We start from the raw sequence: 21,855 nt of genomic DNA, 5'->3' as shown, positions 1-21,855 counted from the left end.
AACCACCAAAGATTGTTTTAGGAAAAAACCCTATAAATATATTTTTTGCTTGCTGAGTATTTTTAAAGCTCAAAGTATACTTGAAATAAATGCAAAGTTTGTCTATGCCACTTGTCAATACATACGCAGTTTAATATAAGTAATGGCATAGACTATGAAAACCAAATTAGGTTGGTTCTTTACAGCACTGGGATTATCTGAATATTCTGGTCATTCTTCCTTTTTGAAGGGACCTAGATGCAGATTATTAACATGAAGGAACATGTCACGTCCCACCATTCAGGTTCATTAATATTTACCAGTTAACAGGGTGTATTTCTAGAGGTCAGGCTACACAACATGGTAACCTCCTATTACTGAACAAACCATGATCTCCTTGTTAATGAGTGAGCTGTATCTCATTTATGAACTGTTTGTTAATAAACAAGTTAACAGTAGGTCAAAGAGCAAAACAAGCATTAGAAATTCACCCTAAACCTTTGAATGCAACCTTTCAATTGGTATATGAAAGCACATAAGGCATGCAAGCTCTCGAATTCTCTTTTATTCCCAAGTCCTTTTCAAGTACTCTGTTAGAGCAAAAGGGACCTTCCAATAGGAGGTCACTGGTGTCAGCATAACAGGTACAGCATACAGAGGTACTTAAGGGAAGTGAAAAATCAGCTGAAGACATGAAGCACATCTTCAAAAATCTATATAAAGCAAAATCTACTTGTTTTAAATAGGGGGTTTTCCCAGTTTTAAGAAAATTCCAGTACAGGATAAGCTGTAACTAGAATTACTGAACAACTCCAACAGAATTTCAGATTAATTATTCCAGTTGACAGGGGAAAAAATATCAGCGGTTCAAACCACTGCTTAGTTTGAGTCCAGTACAAAGACTGAGAGCAAGCTTTGTCTCCCAGTTAAGACGTGTATCTATTAAAGCAGTTTGGCATCTTACACAAATTACACTCAAGACTTTGTAAAATGAAATAGTAGAACCCTTCAGAATAAACAAATTTTTAAAAAGGACATTTTGCTAGGAAATGATTAAAAGGTACACTCTGTCATTACAAAGTTCACATTGAGAGCTGGGGACTTTTAAATTTTTAATAGACGCACTACAATAAAACAGTGCCTATTTCAGTGCTAGATGGATTCCATCCTAATACATACCTATTTCAATCAAGGGTAAAATAAATTTCACTACACAAAGTGAAATTCTTTTTTTAAGTGGTAGTACAAAATTAATTTGCTTGCTTGGAATCTTAAATCTATGCATTCACTTTTAGTTTTTATAATGCAGATCTTTTTAAAAGAGCTATCAGTTGTGTTAAACAAATGTATTTAATTGCAGTAGTACTCTAACCAAGGAAAAAACTAAACGTAAAAGCACATTCAATCTCATTTTATCAAAACCAATTAAAATGATGCATACAAGTGTTTGGCTATTTTACAGTATTAACATAATAAAAAACACACACTAGAAATCACTCCATTAATTGCTGAAGCAAGAAAACATGAATCCAAACTGCTAAGACAAACAAAGGAAACTGTAAACAGCTTCCTACTTGATTACTGTTGAATGCTAAGGGAAACAACTCAAAATGCTGAGCAGAACACTGTTACCTACGTTACACATAACAAATGCAGTTGCCCAGGAGAAGGTGATATTTTTATTTCCATTACTTAAGCTCTTGCTTTCAGTTGCCCATAGCTTTGTCAAATTTTTTCTGAAGTCTACCACGCAACATTCTGTTCTCCTATCTCCTTCCCATCAGACTTCAGTGCAAATAGCAGAGTTGTTTTGAGAATGCAATTTAAAATGAAAAGAGGGTAGAAGAGATTTTTACCATTTTATGTAAAATATGTATTTTACTGTAGCTTTTTACCTGAGCAGCTCTCTTTTCCAGCGCTTTGGATGAACAAGCCCAACATTTGCCTGGGGGTCCTTTATGCTTCAAATGTGCTCCTCTAGTCCCTTGGAAGAATCCTTACATTTTTTAAGTTTTAGCAAAAATTTCAGTTTGCATATATTCAAGCAAGATGTCTGGAATTGGCAGCTACGTTTTCTAGTAGTTCTGTCTCTAGGGGATTTTACAGCTTGAACAGAACTGCCCCAAAGAATTTATTCTTCCAGGCAGTGCAGATTACTGTGGCACAAAAAAATTGAGTGCACAGATACTGTTGGTATTGAACACTCAACATCCACCACACAGGCCTAATGGTGAGGAAAACGAAAAAGGAAGGAGTAAAATATAATCCAAACAAGGGAGAGACAGAACTGACAAGGAGCTGAAAGGTAACAGAGTAAGAGCTCAAATAAGGGAAGACAGGCGACTACTGGCTGGACAATGACACTGGGACTATGAAAATGAGGAACTCTAAGGGCAAGAAAACTGGCCTGAGAAGCTGGAGAAATGAAAACAGAGGAAGGAGAAGAACTACAAGCTGGAGAAGACAATGGCAGGTTTGGGGGTGAACAACCGCTGCAAAGTTTGGATGTAAGTAACTCCCTTCCACACAACCTATTTTGTCCATTACTGTGTTCTGTCAAAAAAGGAACTGTGAAACATTGGCTGCACATTTCTTATCTTTCGCTCATGGTCAGTACATAAAGAGGGTGGCAACCTAGCACAATGGATTACTGTTATCAAATGGCAGAGACTTGCTTCCATGCTGAAGGTTTCACTATCACTGACAGCCACAGTCCTGTGGTCAAGAAGAGCTGCTGGTTGCACAACTTGATAGGAAACTGCCAGAATATGAAGGATAGTCTCTCAGTAAAAGCAAGAAAGTGTTATCCTAGAAAAACAGATGCTACTCCTGTCCATTCTATAATGCTTTTGTGCTGGTGGGCAATGTTTTAAGTCAAAACTTTTCAGACACAAAACTTCTTCTGCACGAATTTCTGGTTGCTTAATGTGTGATTCTGAGTGCTTCCTCACAGCTGCAGATGAAGTCATCCAGGCTGAAGGCCCATGAACCTACACATCAGGGTTTTCTAAAAGGCACTCAGTGAGATGGGAACAGACAACCCTCCTTGCATTGACCTCTCTTTGGCCCAGGTCCTCATCTTTAAAAATGAGGCTATTGCCACCACTGGATTGCAAGATTATTCTGTATTTGTCAAATCTGATCTTAAAATTAAAGTCATTAAACGTGCATCACACTCCTTTGGACAACTACTCTTCCTATCAGTGGCCATCCAGAAGAGGACTGTATACTCTAACATCATCTCCTTAGATAACCTATACATTTCTTCCCTATTCTGAATGCCCTATTCAACAGGGAGTCAGGAGACAGGATGCAAGAAGCCCAGAGTATCAGGGAATACCTCCACCTCAAGGGAACATGCTGCAAGATTCAGAGAAGTGTATTTCTGGAAGAGAGGCTACACATTTCCTGACGGGGGCATGAGGCTCAATGCAGGCCACTTATTAGGTTCTGGACAGACCTGGTTACACAAACTCTGGACAAATGAAGGTTTACTGGGACAAAAAATGAAACACTCATTTCAGCTGAGCTGGAGACCATTTTACTGTATCTACTGTCTCATGATACAAATCCACTTCCCTTTTGGTGGGTTCTTTCTACCTGTTACAGCAAAACACGATTAAAGAGCATTTCAAGTACTCATACCATTACTGTATCAACACTTTTTCGTTTGTGAAAACTGTGTCCCCTCTACCTCCAAACTAAAACTTGAACAAAATTTCTAAACAAGAATATACTTACATACCACCATACACTTTGCCTCTTTCAGGAGAGCATCATTAAAGAACAGAGAGCTAAGTAAGGTAACAAAAATCAGCCAGCAACAAGAAGCTGGTTCCTCAATGCTCCCTCTGGCCACTCTCACAGCGAACACCTCATAGTAGGCAGAGAAAAAGTCCAACAAGCATAAAATAAGAAACCACTCCTCAAACAACTCTTACTTTGGAGATAAAACCTGTTTTAAAAGCAACAGAGGGCAGAGAAAGGGTGCAATTCCTGGACTCCAGACAGGGCTTAAAATATAGCTTGGACTTATCAAAACTTGAAAGGCTCCACTCTGCAAAACTTCTCACCTCTTTCAGTTGATCAGCACTTCCCCAAGATGCTGAGCGCTGATGTGATCTCTTTTCTGCTCCTTCTTCAGCCCAACAGCTAGGTGTCTAGAGGGGGGGGGAAATAAAAGAAAATACACTGTACTTAAAATTCTGCAGGTAAGAAAAACATCTGGCACATATTATTGCTTTACTCTTTAGGCAGCATCAGAGTTCAGGCACTATACATGAAGAATAAATTTCAGAATCTGATATGCAGCAGTAATAGTCTCAATAAAAAAAAATAGAAAACCAAGGCTTTGTAAACTTCTGTTTACAAAGGATAAGGACAATGCACATTAATGAAGAAGGAACCACAAAAAAACCTTATCTGGCTGTTCCCATCTGTGCTGTGGCATCCATGTCTACTTTTCACTCAGTGGACAATTAAGAAAATCACAAGATTAAAAAAAATGCACAAAGAAACTCAGAAATCAAAACCAGGATTCACTTCTCCCACATCTCTTCCTCAGCCACTGGGCCAATGAATTGATCCTTTCTTGCCAGTTCTGACTTGATACAGAGTTTGATACACCTTTTACTATTTTTGGCACCAACTTACACAAGCAGCACAGTGACAGGCAAGTCTTTTCCAGCCATGACTCAAAGCCCAGAAATCTGAAGACAGTCCTTAGATGTAGAGCCTAAAGTTAAACCCCAAATTCTGAGAAGCATCTGGAAACCCAATCTCTCAACTACTATGCTTATTCACCATTAAGGCTATTATGAAAATTGAGGGTATCCACCAGAATTTCTGAACAAGAGAGTCACAGGAGCAATGGGGACATGTAAAATCCAGGAAGAGTTTGGAATACAAACTATATAAAACTCGGAGCTATAGGCACAAATATAAATCTGCAAAAAGAAAAAAGAGTTGTCTAGTTTTTTTCCCCCCTGCAACAATTTCTGTTGGTTTTAGCTGAATCTGTTACAGTAGGCCCACATAAAACAGAACTGTACCATTGAAAACTATGGGAATTTGTCAGTGGGGTTTTTCAGGAAGGGGATCACTGCTGACACCTCCATAAGAGAGAGAGGACCCCAGCCCAGCAGGACAGACAGGATGTGGGATATACCTCCCTGCGGGACATCGTTCTCACGCATGGAAACCCTGCTCCACCACCTTCCTTCTCTTGCTTCCTCTCTAGGGTCTAGAAACCACAGCAGCACCTACAGGCATAATGGACACTGTTCTGTTCAGGAAGGAAGTTGGGCATCACCTTTGGGAACACCACAAAGCCAACACCCGCAGCTCCTCACTGCCCTGCAAAGGGAAGTGGGAGCACCCCCCAGGGCCAGGCCACTCTACACAAACATGCCAGGCTGGGCACGGTACCATCAAGCACAGAACTGTAATGTCAGAGCACTGGCTACACCTTCACAACCAGCACACTGCCATAGTATGATAGAGTCTACAGCCCAGCACCCAACTCATCAACGCTAACATGTGATGTGATGAGTCTCTGTGTGCACAGGGCTGCATGTCCCAGTTGTGTTTTCTGTACTTTCCACAGCTTTGGTGGGGCTTTTCCTCTGCTATTTCTACACCACCAGGAATACTTCAACCAAAAGCCCAGCAAGGTGTGTGGGCAACTAGAAAGCAAAATAGAAAAAATCTGTACCAAACTTTTTGCTGCATTTTCCCAGAAAAGAAAAAACAACTCTTTATACACAAAATAAAAGACTTCTGTGCATTTACTACATGACTCTGTAGTAACCAACTTCTGTTTGGGTGTGAAGAATAAACTAGGCAGATAACATGGTTGTGGGGGGCTGGGGAAGAAGTGAAGAGTTAAAACAGCTACCCAAAACTAAGTGGAAGACATAGAAGGCTCTCAGACAGTCAGGTTTGACTCTCATCACCCAAAGAAGAGCCTCTGCCACACACGTGTGCTACCTGTGTGTGCATCCACTTGTTCTGCTGGAACCATACACTCATATAGAAACAGAACATAGCCATGCAGAGGGAATTCTACTAAAATTTACCTTCCAAAGTGTTTTCTGAATACAATACTGCCCCACAAGTTGGGGAACAACTCCAGGATGAAGTAGAAGCAGGCAATTATTTTGGGTGCTGAAATACATACCTGTAGTGCAGGAAGGTGTACCAGGGATCACTACAAGCTCATAGTCTTGTAATTACAGCTTAATAAAGAGAAAAGATATCAAAAGTCTAAAAAGCCAAAGTGACTTCCTCAATAAAGAGAAGTACACTTTTCAAAACCAAAACAAATACGCAAAAAAACAAGAGCTTTCTTGTCTTTTTTAATAAGCACAGATATTGATCCAGAGAGCACGGACAAAAAACCGGAGTAATAAAAACACCCTGAAGACCTTCAGCAACACCCCCAGTGACTGTTAGTAGAGAGAGGGTGAGAATCCTTATATTGCAGTTGAAAATCAAAGGTAAAAAGTAGAAAACATAATTTAATACTAAATTTTGTACTTTCTCAGTATGCTTTGACATTCATTTCCACTCAAATACTATCTCCCTTGAGACAAAGATTACATGGTTGCTTTCCACCTCTGGTAAATTGAGTCAAAACATAACCTTTCAATAGTATACTTTTACTGTCAGCATACAGGGGGCAAACTATTTGTGACTCTCAATTTTATTAGCAGCATTAGATTACAAACATTATGTGATGTTCCTAGCACAGTACTAAAGTCAGGCAATGTTATAATAATGTGTTGCTTAGAGTCAGATTGAAAAATGAAAAAGCATTAAAAAATAACACAACATAAGCAGTTACTAGAATAATATAGCAAGCGAGTCCTTCTCAAACCCTAGAAATTGCTGTTATAATATATTGTAATCCATACTGCATGAAGATTAGTTCAGGGTTTGTAACCCCAAATCCTTATATCCAAGCAAAAGCTTTTAAAAAAACCAAAACAAATAGAAGCACCTCAGACTTGTTGCATTCAAACAGAAATTCTGCTTTTTCAGCTCATGTATGCCCATCTGTTATCACACTTAAATGCTGCCATTTAGATCACAAACAAGATGGGGGAGAATGGCACTTATGATCTGTCACATTTCATGAAAATTGTTTTCTTGTCTTTTTTTCAACTTTCACAAAACAGGCTTAGCCACGGAAGCCTTCACTTGAAGCTGCAAGTGTATTTCCCACGTGTTGAACATATTAAAGAAATAATGGAAGTAAAAATATAACTCAAAACCGTATTCAAAGAAAAATTTCCAAATCACAAAAGCAAAACCAAAGTTGCTGTACCTTAAGTCAGAAACACACTAAGAGAGATCAGGCACTATCTGCAAAACTGGTAATATTTCAGAGCAGAAAAAACGTACAGCACCACACAGGGATGCACAGAACTTCATGAAGAAGGATTAGTCCTGCAAGTCCATACTGAGAAACTAAAATTTTAGGAGAACTTTGAAAACATTACATAAAAAATGCTGCACCTACAAGAGTGAAGGTTCATGGTCTATTTTAGTTGACATGTGGGATAGGACGTGCTGAGAATGCCACATATGGTTGCTCTCTTCAGTCTTCATGCAAACCACAATTACCATCGTTCTACCTCACCCAGTCCTACAGAGATTAGCACTTCTTCCAACACATTAGGTAATTCTGCCTTGCTTTTCCACCTGTGTCAGGGACATACACCTACATTCTTTCCACTTCAATTAGATGAGAATGACTGCATAGAATACCAGCCTACCTAAACCTAAAATAAGACTGAGTTACTCTAAACATCTCACATTACTGCCAGCCCTTCACTGCAGTTACTACACCTGGTCTGCACTCCATAGTATCCACACAAGGCTAGGTTTTCAAGGGAACCTATAATGTTTTGGAAGAAATTCCATACTCAAAAGAAACCCAACAGCAGCACTAGAAGATAAAAACTGATGGGTTTTCAGGTATTTCTAAAGCATTCAAAGGCCGTCTAGAAATTTTACAGAAAGAAATGGCCTAAGGAGTTAGAAGTTAATTTGACTATAGATGATTTTCCCAAAAGCAAATGTAACAACCTCACTTCTCTTTCTGTATTTTCAATCAAAACATTCCAAGTAAGAGGGACACAAATATGAGCTATAGTTTCCATTCTCCTGGATGCAACAGAAACTAAACCAAATTCTGCTCCCTCTATTTTAATAGTAAGATATTATTTTTTTTAATCATGGTTTTATTTTAGAAAAAGAAGAAACATTTTATTCATGAGCATTATACAGGTCAAAAGAACTTACGTTGGAAATAAGGACTTGGAATAAAACCCAAGAAGTGTTCATCTGCTCACAATGACTATGTTTAAAAACAAGAATTCTAAGAAACTTTGATCAGCTATAATCACTACCTTGACAAAAATGTACAAAATTTGGATTTTAAATTAATGTTTAATTAGGGACAAAATGTACCCTTGAAACATAAATAATTATTCCACCTACAGTGTAAGTTATACTGATAGCATTGTTCATGAGTTTAGAAGTAAAACAAGAGATAATTTATTCTCCACTGAAACACGCTTATATAAAAAGTAGTTTATTGATGGTCCTTATCTTATTTTTATTTGTTTGTAACATCTTCCACTCTGCTAAACTATCAAGTGTTATTATTTTTAGACAGTGTAAACAATATGAACTCCCATGAGCTAAACTGCTGCTTAGCCAACAAACACGAAGCAGTAGAAGCACTTTTCCTGGGGTACCCAGGCAAAGTACAAGGTTTTAATGTAATTTAACTTAATTTGCCATGCATGCATCCTATCAACAACTTGGAAATCATCTTTATTTCTTGAAATTAGATATACTTCAAACCACACAGAGCTTAAACAACAAAAACACACACACACACAACCAAAACATAAGACAATGTTCTATGGTCATCTACAAACCTCCTTAGTGAGCAATTTATTTGAAAACAAACAAAAAATCAAACTGGAAATTCAGAGAAAATCACTACGCTTGTCCCACTTCACACGTTCATATAGTCCCAAGTAGTGGTTCAACTTAAACACTGATATACTCTTGAGTTTGGCATAATTTGAATAAAGAGACAACGAATATAATTCCTTGCTAGAAGATACTCAAAAATCCTTCTCCTATTCCTCTGAAATAATACTTCAACTTGTAATGACAACAGTACTGCCTTTCTTCTCTGTTACATTTGATTACACTGAAAAGGTAGAACTTCATTTTTAGTTTCTGAATGAGGCAAAGGAAGGCAGCCAACAGTTCACATAACCTAAACACTTAGTTCAGCTCACTGGGAAACCATTTTTACTGCCAAATACTTGAAGCTCAAATATTTATCGAACAAGTTTGTTTATCTTTTCTGTAACTGGTGAAAAAGTTTGTTTGTGAATGTTTAAATACTCAAAATTTTCTATTCATAAGGGTATTTGCAAAGTTTGATATGGATATATGTTTTAAGAGAGGGTTGAGAAATACAGTAACTACAAAGCATGCAACTGAAAATCTCTTGAATGGAAATTATGGTTTCAAACCAGAAAGACTTTCAAGGCAAAGTATTGTGAAAAGAAGGCACCCTGAAAGTAAGTCCGGGATTCAGAGCTGTTTGGGTAGATCTTTCATGACAGTAAATACAATTGTTACTTCTTTTTTGCTAAAACTGACTGTCTGGTTTCAAAATAAATAAGCAGGACATGAAGACAACATTTTTTTAAAGGGTCCCGACTACAGTTTCTAAAAATTTTCTTGGAACAGAGTCCGAAATTCATTAAGATTTCTGAAGTATATAGATAGATCTTTTTCTAAGTATTCTATTCTCCTTTTTCCCCCCATCATTGGAGTTCAGGTGTTGCATTATAGTGTATTTTAAAGAGATGAGGAAAATTACATACACATTCTAACCTGTCCCAAGAAATTCAGTATTACACAGACTACAATCACAGAATCTATTTAAAGACCCACAATAACCATGGACCAGAATCATTGCACAAGAGATAAGCAACTGATTTAATAACCATCTCTACACAGTGTATAGACTGAAAATACAACCAAAGAGAGCTGGTTTCTTCTAGTTTCCAATTTAGTTTGGAACACAAACTCAGAGGACTTACTCCATATCTCAATAGCGCTACTGAAAAAACAAGAACACGGCTCCTCTGGTAATAACTGGGGGGCAGGGAGAGAAGGGAACGGTAGAATTATATATTTTTAATCTGTTTGGAAGTGATTACCTTTGAGGGCAACAATTTCCAGCATGTGGAGGAAGCAGGCAAGAAACAAAGTTCACCCTTCTAGACAGAGAGCAGCATGAATGCCACAGCAGCAAAACTGCCACAGGTTCTTGCTAAGGGTCGAGCCCTGAAGAGAATCCAAGGCTATCACAGGGGTATCAGGCCATCAGTCTCAGTAGCCTTCCTTCAACACCCCCCCCACACACAAAACACACTTTTTGAGACTAACAGATTTATTATGACTTCGTAAAATCTTTACTTTGTCAGCCACTGCAATATGGAAATATTTTTAAATAACACTTCGCACAACTTTGTATGTAGCAGCTTACAAATAAACCAGATACAAGACCTAGATTGAAATCTGCTTATTTAGCCTCAACAGATCTGCCCACATACAGAAAATTATTTTTAACAACTGTTTTCTAACAGCATAAAAATATTATTGTCGCATACCATGTTACCACATTGACACTGATTTTTAAAAAAAGACTCCTGTACTCTATTTTTAGGGTTTCATATTTATAATAAGATTAAGTGAATCCACATTTCTTCAGAATTAAATTGAGTAGACATCAATTATATGAAACATCTTTGTTGTCTTGTTTTACAGCTTTTACCTGAGTAGATTTATCTTTCATACATGAAGGGTAGTGTACATGGGGATCACGTGGCCACTGTCCTGTGAGGTAAGGTCCTGTTATTGTGTCCAAAGAAGAAGTTCGCCTTATGGTACCAGATGTTCTGATTTGCTGGGATTTTGGCCTGTCCACTGCAGAAAACCAGAACAAAACCAACAAAAAAGTCAGGCTAAATTTGATGTGAAATGTTAACAGCTACCTATGACACACAATGGTAAGAACACATCAGAAACCTCTGTCTAAATGCCAAGCTGAAAAGAATGTCATCACATCAAAGCAAGTAACATCAGACAAAGGACAAATATAAAAGGGAAAACTTAACAGTTACAAAAACTCCAATGCTTGAAAGTGTTCCTGTCTGCAAAGAACTGGGCTACTTATACTATAGATTTTCATCCACAAAAGCATCAAGCGAATTTGAATACAGTGATGATGCAACTCAGGAAAGCCAGACACACAAAAATAAAAAATATAACATAGTATAACATTTTTTAACTCAGCTCAGCTTGCTTAGCTTTATAAATACTACAATACTAATCAGGACAAAAATTATGGTTCCTAAGAAGATGCATATCTGATTTATTGCTCTCGTGTATGTCATTCCATATTATTTACAAGACCCTACTACAGGCCTTAGCAAGCTGAAAGCATGGGACTGTGTCTTTCCCTCTGACAGAGCTTGGGTCAAAGCAACTGCCTTGTTTGTTTTCACTCATCACAGTGCCTGCAGTCCTTCGCTCCTCCCTGTACTTCTCTTCCCACCTAGACCATGGGACACTTTTTCCTGTATTTCATTTGGAAAGCAAAGTGTAGTTTGAGTCATGAGATTGATGTGGGGAAAGAACAGTTCTACAACAGCATGCTCTCTGGATTATCTTGCTTTGTCCTTTAGGCAAAATTACTTCATATACTCATTTTCTAAACTTACATTAGCCAACCTAAGCCCTACATTGAAGCCACTGTCTGTTTTGCACACCCCTATTAAAAGAAATTCAAAAGTGAGGTAACTTCCAAGTTAATCATGTGCTATGCATGGATCTGATCCACCAAAACTCTACTCATTGCTTGTAAGGTGAGAGCAAACCTGCTGGCACACTTCTGAGTCCAACCATGGCCACTGGCCTACACAAGCATTTTCTGTTTTTATCAGCTGGAACTGATGGACCTCCAAAGGCTGAGTCCATCATTAATATGTTATACAGCATTCAGTGCAATTGTTAGGGTACAGCTTGCACTAATACAGCACGGTTACGGAATGATATATGAACTTGATAATGTTAAAACAGACCACTTTAGACAAATATAACCTACTGAAATTCTTCATTAGCTACTCATTTCAGGTGCAGCGTTGTAAATAATGCCATGAATTGGACACACTGTAACACATCATGCTACCTTTTATATAAGATAATTGTTCTGACTGCCTTAATTATAAATCAAATCTCTCCTACCATTTCAAACTGAACTATCCTTACAGGATTACGATTGTGACAAACTTGCATTTTAAGAAAGACCTTTGAACTATTAAAAATAAAGAAGCCTGAAATACAAAATAAGGATGACACATTTTAAAAATAAAACTAGTATTTACATTTGCATTGAAAAACTGTAACCTAAGGGGTACGTAGCTACAAAGCCTTCTTCCAACCTTCCCTGTCATGCTATGGCACTGCTCTACACTCTCAGGTAGCCCAAGTTCTGAAAATTTCTCAGAAAATCCCTTTTAAAACAAGTTAAAGACAATGCACAGATGAACAGGCAAGACAATGTCTGAAGATGAGGAAATAAGGACTAAGCATACATTTGCAAACTTTACATTTAAAAACCTTTCCTGTCAAAAAAAAAACCCAGGAAAGCACAAGCCAAAAAAACACAAATAAAATCTATACAATTAGATAATAAGCTAAGGTCTGTGTCTTGTTCTACTCCCAGAGGAAAGGCAACAGCAAACCCAACAGTAATGACTAATATAATACCATTGCAACTGAACAGAAAAAAACACCACCGATAGTTACCATACTTTTATTTTCCCACAGTAATCCTGGAAGTGGACTGCAGGACACTGTCAAACCCTAAAGCCAGGAAAAGTTCAAGATGCAGTTTCTAAATTCCCTACTATTCTTCAGTGTTTCTTTGACTTACAGGAAACAAACCACCTCAACCGCATGAACCAATTCAAGTTAACATTAATTTAATGCCATTCCTATTCCACTGCCGCTTGTGCTCCATCTCCTTTGAGATGGGATGTATAGATATGTGAATCCACCTAATAAAGTGATTCACTGAGTTAAACACAAAGAAAACTAAAATGCATTCCCCCAAGGTCATATATACCCCGTTTTCCCCATTAAAGGCAGAGTTGGCAAAACATAATGGGCAGGAGAGCCAGAAGGAGCAATTCAGCTGCAGCAGCATCAAGGTCTGTTCACTAATAGTTCCAGCTCCTTGCCCTTTATGATACATCATTAGATCATAAAAAATAAAGGAAAAGGTATCTGTAAGCATGAAATTTAAAGGCACTCCTACAAGTAAGCACTTGACAAACTGTCTTGTACAGCAATGTACTTAGTGATGACAGGATGTCACAGAAAGCAGTGTTATAGTGGACCACAAAAGTGGCACACCACAACAACTTAAACTGTCTTCTAAATATTAAAACTGCTTTCAGGATTTCTTTCTTAATTTTGCTTTTCTTACCTCATCCTAAGTCTGGCTTCCCACTATGCTAGGGAGCTACTATAAAACTTTGACTTCTCCCCAAGCTTGCATTATCAGTAGAATGCTGATGCTACTGGCATGAATATCCTTCTCCAGACCAAATCACTTTCTCTGGATGGGAACTTAATTCTTCTCACAGAATCAAGTACCATTTGATAGCTGAACCACTTCAACAGCTCCTGAACACAGCCAACAGACTTCAGCATTCAAAAAGGCTTCAACAATATTATGAAATCTCTAAAGTTACAGATTGATTTTATGCAAGTTTCAGACTACACCTCATCTGAGAATATCTAAGTGTATGAATGGGTAAGTCAGAGGGATCCTGTTGTCTTTCTCAGCGATGCATGACACATCCCAGGAGAAGCTCAGCTCTACCTCCAGAACAAGTAAATTTAGGAGCACAGCACTCAAGCAGTGTAACGTTACCTGAAAAAGTTAATTAGAAGAGCAAGATACATGCTTGCAGAAGATAAAATACCTCACAAGTTATTTAAAATATGCCACAAGTTCTAATGGCATATATTTAGGGCCTATTGCTATACAAGGGTCCACCTCAGAACTGCAGCTGGTGAAATTCGATGTGATCCTACCTCCCAGAAGGAATCAACTAAAATAAACTGCATGAAATCATGTTCTGCATGCTGCATTGAGAGCAAAGAGAATTCTAGTTATACCACCTAGACTGCCTGAAAAAGGGTTTCCATTTCTCTGACAGCAAAATGTAATTCACTCAGAAACTAACATGACAGCTCTTTTGAAAAGGATATGGGGCTCAAATAAAACCATCTGCTATAGCTCTAAAATGAAGAGCTTGCCTTCCCATCCAGCACAGAGGCAGCTAACCTGTGCATAATCTGAAAGCCATGTTCACAGTCCATTTTTAGCTTAAATAATGCTTTGTGCCACACATGCAATGAGGAAAATCACCTGCAGCTGAAGAACATAACTGACAGCTAGTACTGCTAGCATTATAAAAACTGCTTCAGCTAAATCCACTGTAGCTCATCTGACAACATCTTTTCTTCCCATCTTTCTCTCAGTAGTTAGCGAATACAGTTCAAATTTGGCCAGAACCTTCCCACTCACATCCTTGCATGGATATAGCTTAGTCTCAGATGACAGACTCCTCTCAAGTCAAAAAACGTCATCACATTACTGATGTCAGTTAATTGTGACACTCTCCTGCCACAAGGTTAGACAACATTCTTGCAGTAAGATCTTGATTTTTCTCTCAAAAGTTCATCTTTACCTTAAATTATTAACCCAAGATAGCAAAGTCCTGATATCATGAATTATCAGTACTAAATTCCACAATAGTTTCATGAGATGTTTCCCTTCAGTTTACGCTGCTAGCACTCTGCAGAAGAGCAATTAGTGAAGCAAGTACCAAGCTCAGGACTCCTCCATTCTTGAAGAATTTCAGATTTTATCTGAATATTAAGGAATGGTGACCCACACTGGCCTTTAAGAACGATGGTCCAACACCACTTAGGTCACAGTTCCCACAGCAGCTACTGACGACTGTTCTGCACTTCTAGTTCGAAGTCCCCCCTTCTGTTATGCCTCATACAAGCATGAAAGAGGGATACCTCAACTCCTCCGTGCTTCAGACAGGGATTCCTTGAGCACATTTTCAGATTCAAGAGGAGTAAGTCTCTGAGGGGTCTTATCAAGGGGTTTTGCCTTTTTTTTTTTTGCTTTTTAAGCAACTACATAGAGAGACTGTACTGATTCCTGAATATGTATTTGATTGGTCCTTCCTGCTCTGATTATATAGGTAGGTGGCCAAACTGATGCATGTTTATTTGCAGAACTTGTCTCTATGACTTTACAAGGTAAAAGATTAAATAATGGGGATTTAGAGGCCACTCCAAAAAATATTTCAATCTTCATTCTCAAGAAGGCTTTTCTCTCTTGTAACTGAAGCCAAAATCTCTCATGAAAAAGATTATCAAGGGATCTGGGGTAACCTGAAGTTTTACTCCAGAGGACACATCTATTGGCTCAAAAGAAATTTCCCAGTTGCCAGTCACTGGCAGACTTGTTTCTGACCCAACCTGCAAACTGGCTGAATAAACTCCATTAATGGTTCAGAGTGGTGCAGAGCAACAAAGAGCACACTGTTACTTATGGCCTATTCATACAAAATAACAAAAAATAGGATTTTAAATAGCATCTTAAAAAACCCACATCACCGTAATACATAATTGAAAGGAAAAAACCCATGAAGTTACTACACTTTCCTTCATCATTTTGAATTAAAGCTTAATAGCTTAAAACAAAGCAAAATACCAGCTTTTTCAAACATTTAAAATGCAGTACAACAACGTTTTGCTACCAAAACTGTATTTCCGGGGATAAAAGAAGAGACAGTGGTTTTGAGTTACCTTCTGATACATCTCTAAAAATACTGTACATTCAGCTCCATAAAACGTCTGTCTTCATTACGTACAGCACATTGGTCTTGGTTCAGTCAACTTCAGAAATTATTCCCAAGTTTCTATTTTTAGAAAGCAAGCATCAAAAAGACTATAAATGAAGAGGGATGACATTCTGAAGTAAATACTCTAAACAGACTGACACAATCCACTCCAATTTCCCCTCATTATCCTAAGTGAATAAAAAAAGCACAGTACAGCACTGTAATCTAACCAAGGCTCCAACAACCAAACTGAACAAGCAGAAAGCAGGCCACGTGGTAAGATCAAAGATCTTTTCAGAAATCCAAGTCCATGATTATGTGCTTTCTACATGCAAAATTCTTCAAGGGAGAAAAAATAATAAAGAAAGGAGCCAGTCTTCCATAGAGATCAGGTTTGGTTTTGTACCAGACAAGGTTTATGAGAATTCAAACTGAACTGCATGAAACAGCAAGCCTGTCAAGGCAGGAGGCAGCCTATACTGGGAAAACAAAGTAAAACAAAACCAGCTTATTGCTTCAAAGGAAAATTGTACACACTGACCCGCAGTAAGGGACTTAACAATCAACCATAATATCTTTTATAATTATGACTAAGTCACCTAGAGAGGGAAGATGTCTTCTGATTAGCCACTGAATCCAACCAGCGTATCAAGGCGTTTCCTTCCATCAAGAAAGTTTCATGAATGACTCTTCAAGGACAAACAGCTCTATTCACCTATCTCCACACACAGCAAGGCAGAGGGCACAGAGCTAGGCTACAGATACCCAGAGGAAGTGGGGCACATGGATGAATTTGTGGGCATGTTTCACTGGACAGAGAGCTGACTCAGAATCTTGGCTGCCTACACATGTATGTTGAAGTAAGGTCTTTGCCTCATGTTCCTTATTCCACTCAACCACAGTTCAAGTAAAACAGGACTACAAATATCTTTCAGAAGTCATATTTTGTTCACAGCAAAACTCCCCTCTGTAAAATCAACATTATCCTTAAAGATCAAACATAGGAAGAATGCTCTTATCTCACTAAGAAAAGTAAACAAACCATATGGCAGAAAGTTTCAGCACTCTAAAGCTAAATTATTCAGCTAACAGGGATTACGGCTGGCATCTATAGGACCTATGCCATTTAATATCACAAAAGGGTGCTTTGTTCAACAGATGTAACTTGCACATTTCCACTCTTCTAACAGGATGCCATGGAGGTAAATCACTAATTCCAAATCTGATTTTTATGTATTTCACATTTTTAGAATATATCTTATCTTTGTAAGGTTGTTACTTTAAATCTAACACCACATGAATAGCTAAATTTAGTATCAAAGTACCTTAAAAATGTGCCTATTTTTAAAAGTTAAAATAAAATTCATTGGAGTTCAGCAGGTAAAACTTGGATAAAACATACTGAAACACACGACGAACCATTAACTGTTGGGCACTTCAGCAAATACAGAGAATTTTCCCCCTTTTAGTTCATTAATTTAGATCTTTTGAATTATCTGTTCTATCTATCCAATACTGAGAACCAGAATGGGAACAAAAAGCAGCACTAAAACTTGTGGTGCTAATTTTTTCTCCCAGTATATTAATAATTAAGTCTTGAAGGTGACTCTAAATACACACAAGTAAGTTACTAAGGAAACCATCACCTTTGGTGGATAAACTTGATGACACTGAAGGGAGTTTTTTTGGTGTTGTTATAACGATAATACTTAAAATTTAACTAGAAAGTGAGGGGTTTATAACCCTTTAATCTGATTCCACTTTCCATCAAAATACAGCTGGACATAACAATGAATAAAACAACTTTAATCAGAAGGCATGAGTCACCATTTTCATTATCAAAAATCCTCAAAGAACCGTAATCAATGCATAGAGGCTATACAATGCCATTATAATTATCACCAATTTTCAGAGATAGAAAACATTCTCCTGGCTAGAGCTAATTAGACTAAACAAGAATAGTATTTTTATCTGAAAAAAATAGTGAAAACCAGAAATGTAAAACCAGATTAAAACTACTTGCCCAAATCAGACTGCCCAAATTTAATGGTTAACTGACAATGAAAAGATAATTTATTTAAGACATAGAAACAAAGGACTAGAAACAACTTCCTAAGTCTGGAGCCCACTTCACAGCTATCACTGACAAAGCACCATCACTTAAAAACAAGATTGCAAATTCAGTCTTAGAGTAGCTGAGTATTTTGCCCACAGGATTCCTACTGGAAAAATGATCCAGGAAGAAATTTTTTCCATGATGGTATCAGGCCTTCCTAAAGTTTTCTACCATCTCAAACCAATACACCTCACTCATGTTCCAGCACTAACTTCAGCTTTTCCTTCCCAACCCTCTATCCCCTTCCCTGCTCATCTGGATTCTAAGCAATTTTATTTTTATTCAGAGCAGATGTTTATTTAGCATTACACAGTAAACCTTTTAACCCAGTAGTCCTTCTATGAGTCTGCTCCAGTTTGATTTTCCTTTCTTGAATTGTAGAGCACCAGAAGAGTGTGCAGTGTCCCTTGTGATGCCTCAGCAGGCCCCTGTGTGTCCAGCTGCTCCTCAAGCAAGACCCAACCTGCACTCAGTACTTTTTCAGTCACTTCATGTTGGCTGTTTAGAGATCTCATGATCATCCAACTCCACGCTCCAGCATTTTCAAATTAGGTGCTCCTCCTTTAAGGAAATGATATTCTGCTTAAGTACAACCTCATACATATACCTCCATTTTTTACTTTTAAATCTCACTTTTTAAACTTAGTATTTCAATTCCCATGGTTCTTCGACTCTTCTTGCATAATCTTCCTGTGTACTAATTAAATCGCTCAAAATTCATGAATGATTTCATCACCCTAATTTTAAAATTTGCCTAAGCAGATAAGATCTACTTCCCACAGAGGAAATCAGTTTTCTTATCAAAACCATCAGGTTAGCATTTGGAAAGCTCATTTTGCACTTTAACATTTCTCCCAGTTTTCTACCATCCCTTCGAATTGCTTCTGAAGTTTCATCAACAGGTCCCTACATTGTAGAACTGAATGAAATCTTCTAAAACATCAGCATTCCATATGCTATGCTCAGCTATCTACTCTCAAATGGTGTCACCTCCTATTTACAAGATTGCCTTAAAAATTTGAAGGTAAGTGTCAACTTCAGGGTAGGCTTTTCTAGCAGCCTGAAATGGAGACCTCTGAATTGACTTTATTAAAATATACAATATGCATTTATTGTAGTCTCAGTAATTCCTAATTACTCTAGTACCTTACAAATTTTTTTCCCTAAATGTTTCTGGGGTTGAAAATCACCTTCTTTATGGGAAGTGATCTCTTCAACCTTGCTCTGGTAAGCACAAAGCATTGAATTAATCTCTGTGTTATTTCCTCTGAGATTTTTGCTACTACTCCTTGGGGTTCATTTTGAAACCACACGCTCAAGCAAATCAGTCTCAAATCATTCATCTTTTTTTCTTGGTACCAAATGGCTGCAACTACTTTTTCCTTATTTTCCAATTTGTATGTTTCTATTGTCTGTCTTAAAGCATACAAAGTCCAAGCCTGTTTGCGCTTTAACAATTCTCAGCTAAGGTTCACTTTTTGATTGATAACATGACATTCTTTCCTCAGTTCTTTCTGCTGATTCTTGCAGGTTCTCTGTCTATTCCTACCAGCCTTTTTGAGGTGAACGGCCATACAATCAGATCAAATTCTTGAGGTTTTCTGATGTCTGAAAGACTCCAACAGTGTTAACATTTTTCATTAAAACAGATTCTCTTTCTTTTAAAGACAGAGCAACCCTGTTTAGACAAATTTTCGAACTAATTTCTTCTGAAATCCAAAACTTGACTTCAGATTTATGAATTGTAAATGATATCTCTATGTAGGATTTTTTTGATTTATATGCACACGAATTTGCATACTAAACAAACACTAGATCTAACATTTATTGTATATAGTGTCAGCACATTCATTTCTCCTCCTTCTCCCAGATTTTGAGTTGCCACACTTGGTTATTACTATCTCCAATATGGCCAATCCAAGTTTCTACTACATGTCTTGCAATCAAAAGATGTCCCTACATCCTTCAACATCATATTAAAGGCTATATACACCACTAAGCAAAACCATGAGACTCCAATCATCTTAATAAGCTATTTCTTTCTTCAAAAGAAATTCAGGTAGATGTACCTATTTCTCATCTTTAATATTTTAAAGAATATATGGACTGCACACATTGATAAATAACTTGTTTACAAAGAAGGAGCCTTTCTTTCTAAAGTAATAATTAAAGTTTGTTTGGATCTTCAGCGTGGACAATGTCCTAAGTTGACTATGTGTCTCCAGTCACTTCCTCGCAAGGACATTTCTCAAATATGTGTTACTTCTCGACATACATGAGTAAATTACATTTTTGCCCATGAGAAATTTTTCTCTTCCAGATTAGGACTTTTTCTTGTCCTCCTTGAAAAGAACATCTAAGTATTTCAAATGTATTTTATGGTTTCTTTGTGGGGGAGGAAAACATTGCAAAGATAATTATTCTGGGAAGTGTAGTACATACAACAACAGAGCCACTGAAGATGAAATACCAGAGAAATCAGTAAGAGAGAAAGAAAGTGTAAGGGTATTCCACTATCAAGTGCCACAATTAAGCAAACACAGCTATCAGTTAAGAAGGAAAATTTTAAGACCTTGAACAGAAATTTTCTTCTGTGAAGACAGCTTCTCCTTTAATCTGGCAAGCTTCCCAACTACTGTTTAACCCCAAGTCTCATTCTGCATTCTTCAGCAGTTGGCTGATACTTCCTGAGTCACACTGGTCAAAGTCTGTACCGGGACACTCAGCAAAAATCTAGGTTTAACTTTTAGCAAGCAAGTCTCCATTGCTTTGAAAAGCAGAAAGTTAAGACATCATGTGTTTTAGAATAACATATGCCGGATATGGAGGTGTAACACATAACTGCATGGAGTCAATTCTGCAAAGCCACCTGCGTTTCACAAGGTACTTTCCAGGGCTCCAGACTGCAGAAAGACCAATGAGCTGATGTGCAGCACTGAATTTAAGCTGACTCTACATACAAGAACTGCCCTCATCAAACATTTCCACAGCACAGACTGCACCACTCTCTAACACCTGCTAAAATCCCCAGCATCCTCGGGTGCCACTGGACTAGTGAGGTCTGCTGTGACATAGAGAAGGGGTGGTACTGAGACATACAGAAACCCACAGGTCTTGTAGAGTTGGCTCCTCCCCACTGTGTGTCTGTGTGGCCCAATTTCTGGAAACACAGTGCAAAATTCACAGGGTTTATCCAGCAGCACTTCTGATCCAGCATGGGTGCAGCACTTCATCTAATGCAAGCAACTGTACTGTTATCCCTGGGAGCTACATCTTCACAAATCTGGGCGTTTATATCTGCGCTTAGGTAATCTACTCTCTAATAGACAGTTGCTGACTGCATGACATAATTTGAAGAAATGGGCTTTGTATTTGCTGGCTAATTTCTGCAGACTACAATTATTGAATTAGCTAGTGATCAAATACTGAATAATCAAAACTTGTTTTCTGGTAAGAATGCATTATTTCCAAATCGCAGCTTGGTTTCCAAATGCTGAGAGAGGCCAAGACATTACTACAGTTTTGAATTTTTTTTAGTACTGCAGCCTAAGCATCTATATTAGAAAGTTTAGCTTTTTTTCTAACCTTGAAGCTTTCTTAAAAATGTAAGCATTCAGGTAATCAAACCAGCAAACCTTCACAAATTATTTATTTCACAACTCCAAATAGGCCCCGTACACCAAAACACCAGAGATTAAAAGGCACATGATATGACAATGC

At 37.8% G+C, this 21,855-nt stretch overlaps 1 protein-coding gene across 4 annotated transcripts in view; it reads right to left on the bottom strand.

The window, feature by feature from the left end:
• Nucleotides 1-21,855, bottom strand: part of GLCCI1 (glucocorticoid induced 1) — a 51,618-nt gene that overhangs the window by 21,314 nt on the left and 8,449 nt on the right. For all 4 annotated transcript variants that reach the window (XM_071560773.1, XM_071560774.1, XM_071560775.1 and 1 more), the window contains exons 2-3: nt 10,856-11,007; nt 4,053-4,139 (exon numbers count right to left, since the gene is read on the bottom strand). In XM_071560773.1, coding sequence (XP_071416874.1) covers nt 4,053-4,139; nt 10,856-11,007 — 239 coding nt within the window. The remainder of the gene's footprint in view (nt 1-4,052; nt 4,140-10,855; nt 11,008-21,855) is intronic.

This window comes from Pithys albifrons, chromosome 7, assembly GCF_047495875.1.
Source record: "Pithys albifrons albifrons isolate INPA30051 chromosome 7, PitAlb_v1, whole genome shotgun sequence".
Lineage (NCBI taxonomy): Eukaryota > Metazoa > Chordata > Aves > Passeriformes > Thamnophilidae > Pithys > Pithys albifrons.
Note: the sequence above shows the minus strand (reverse complement) of the source record. Positions and strands in the feature narration are given on the sequence as shown.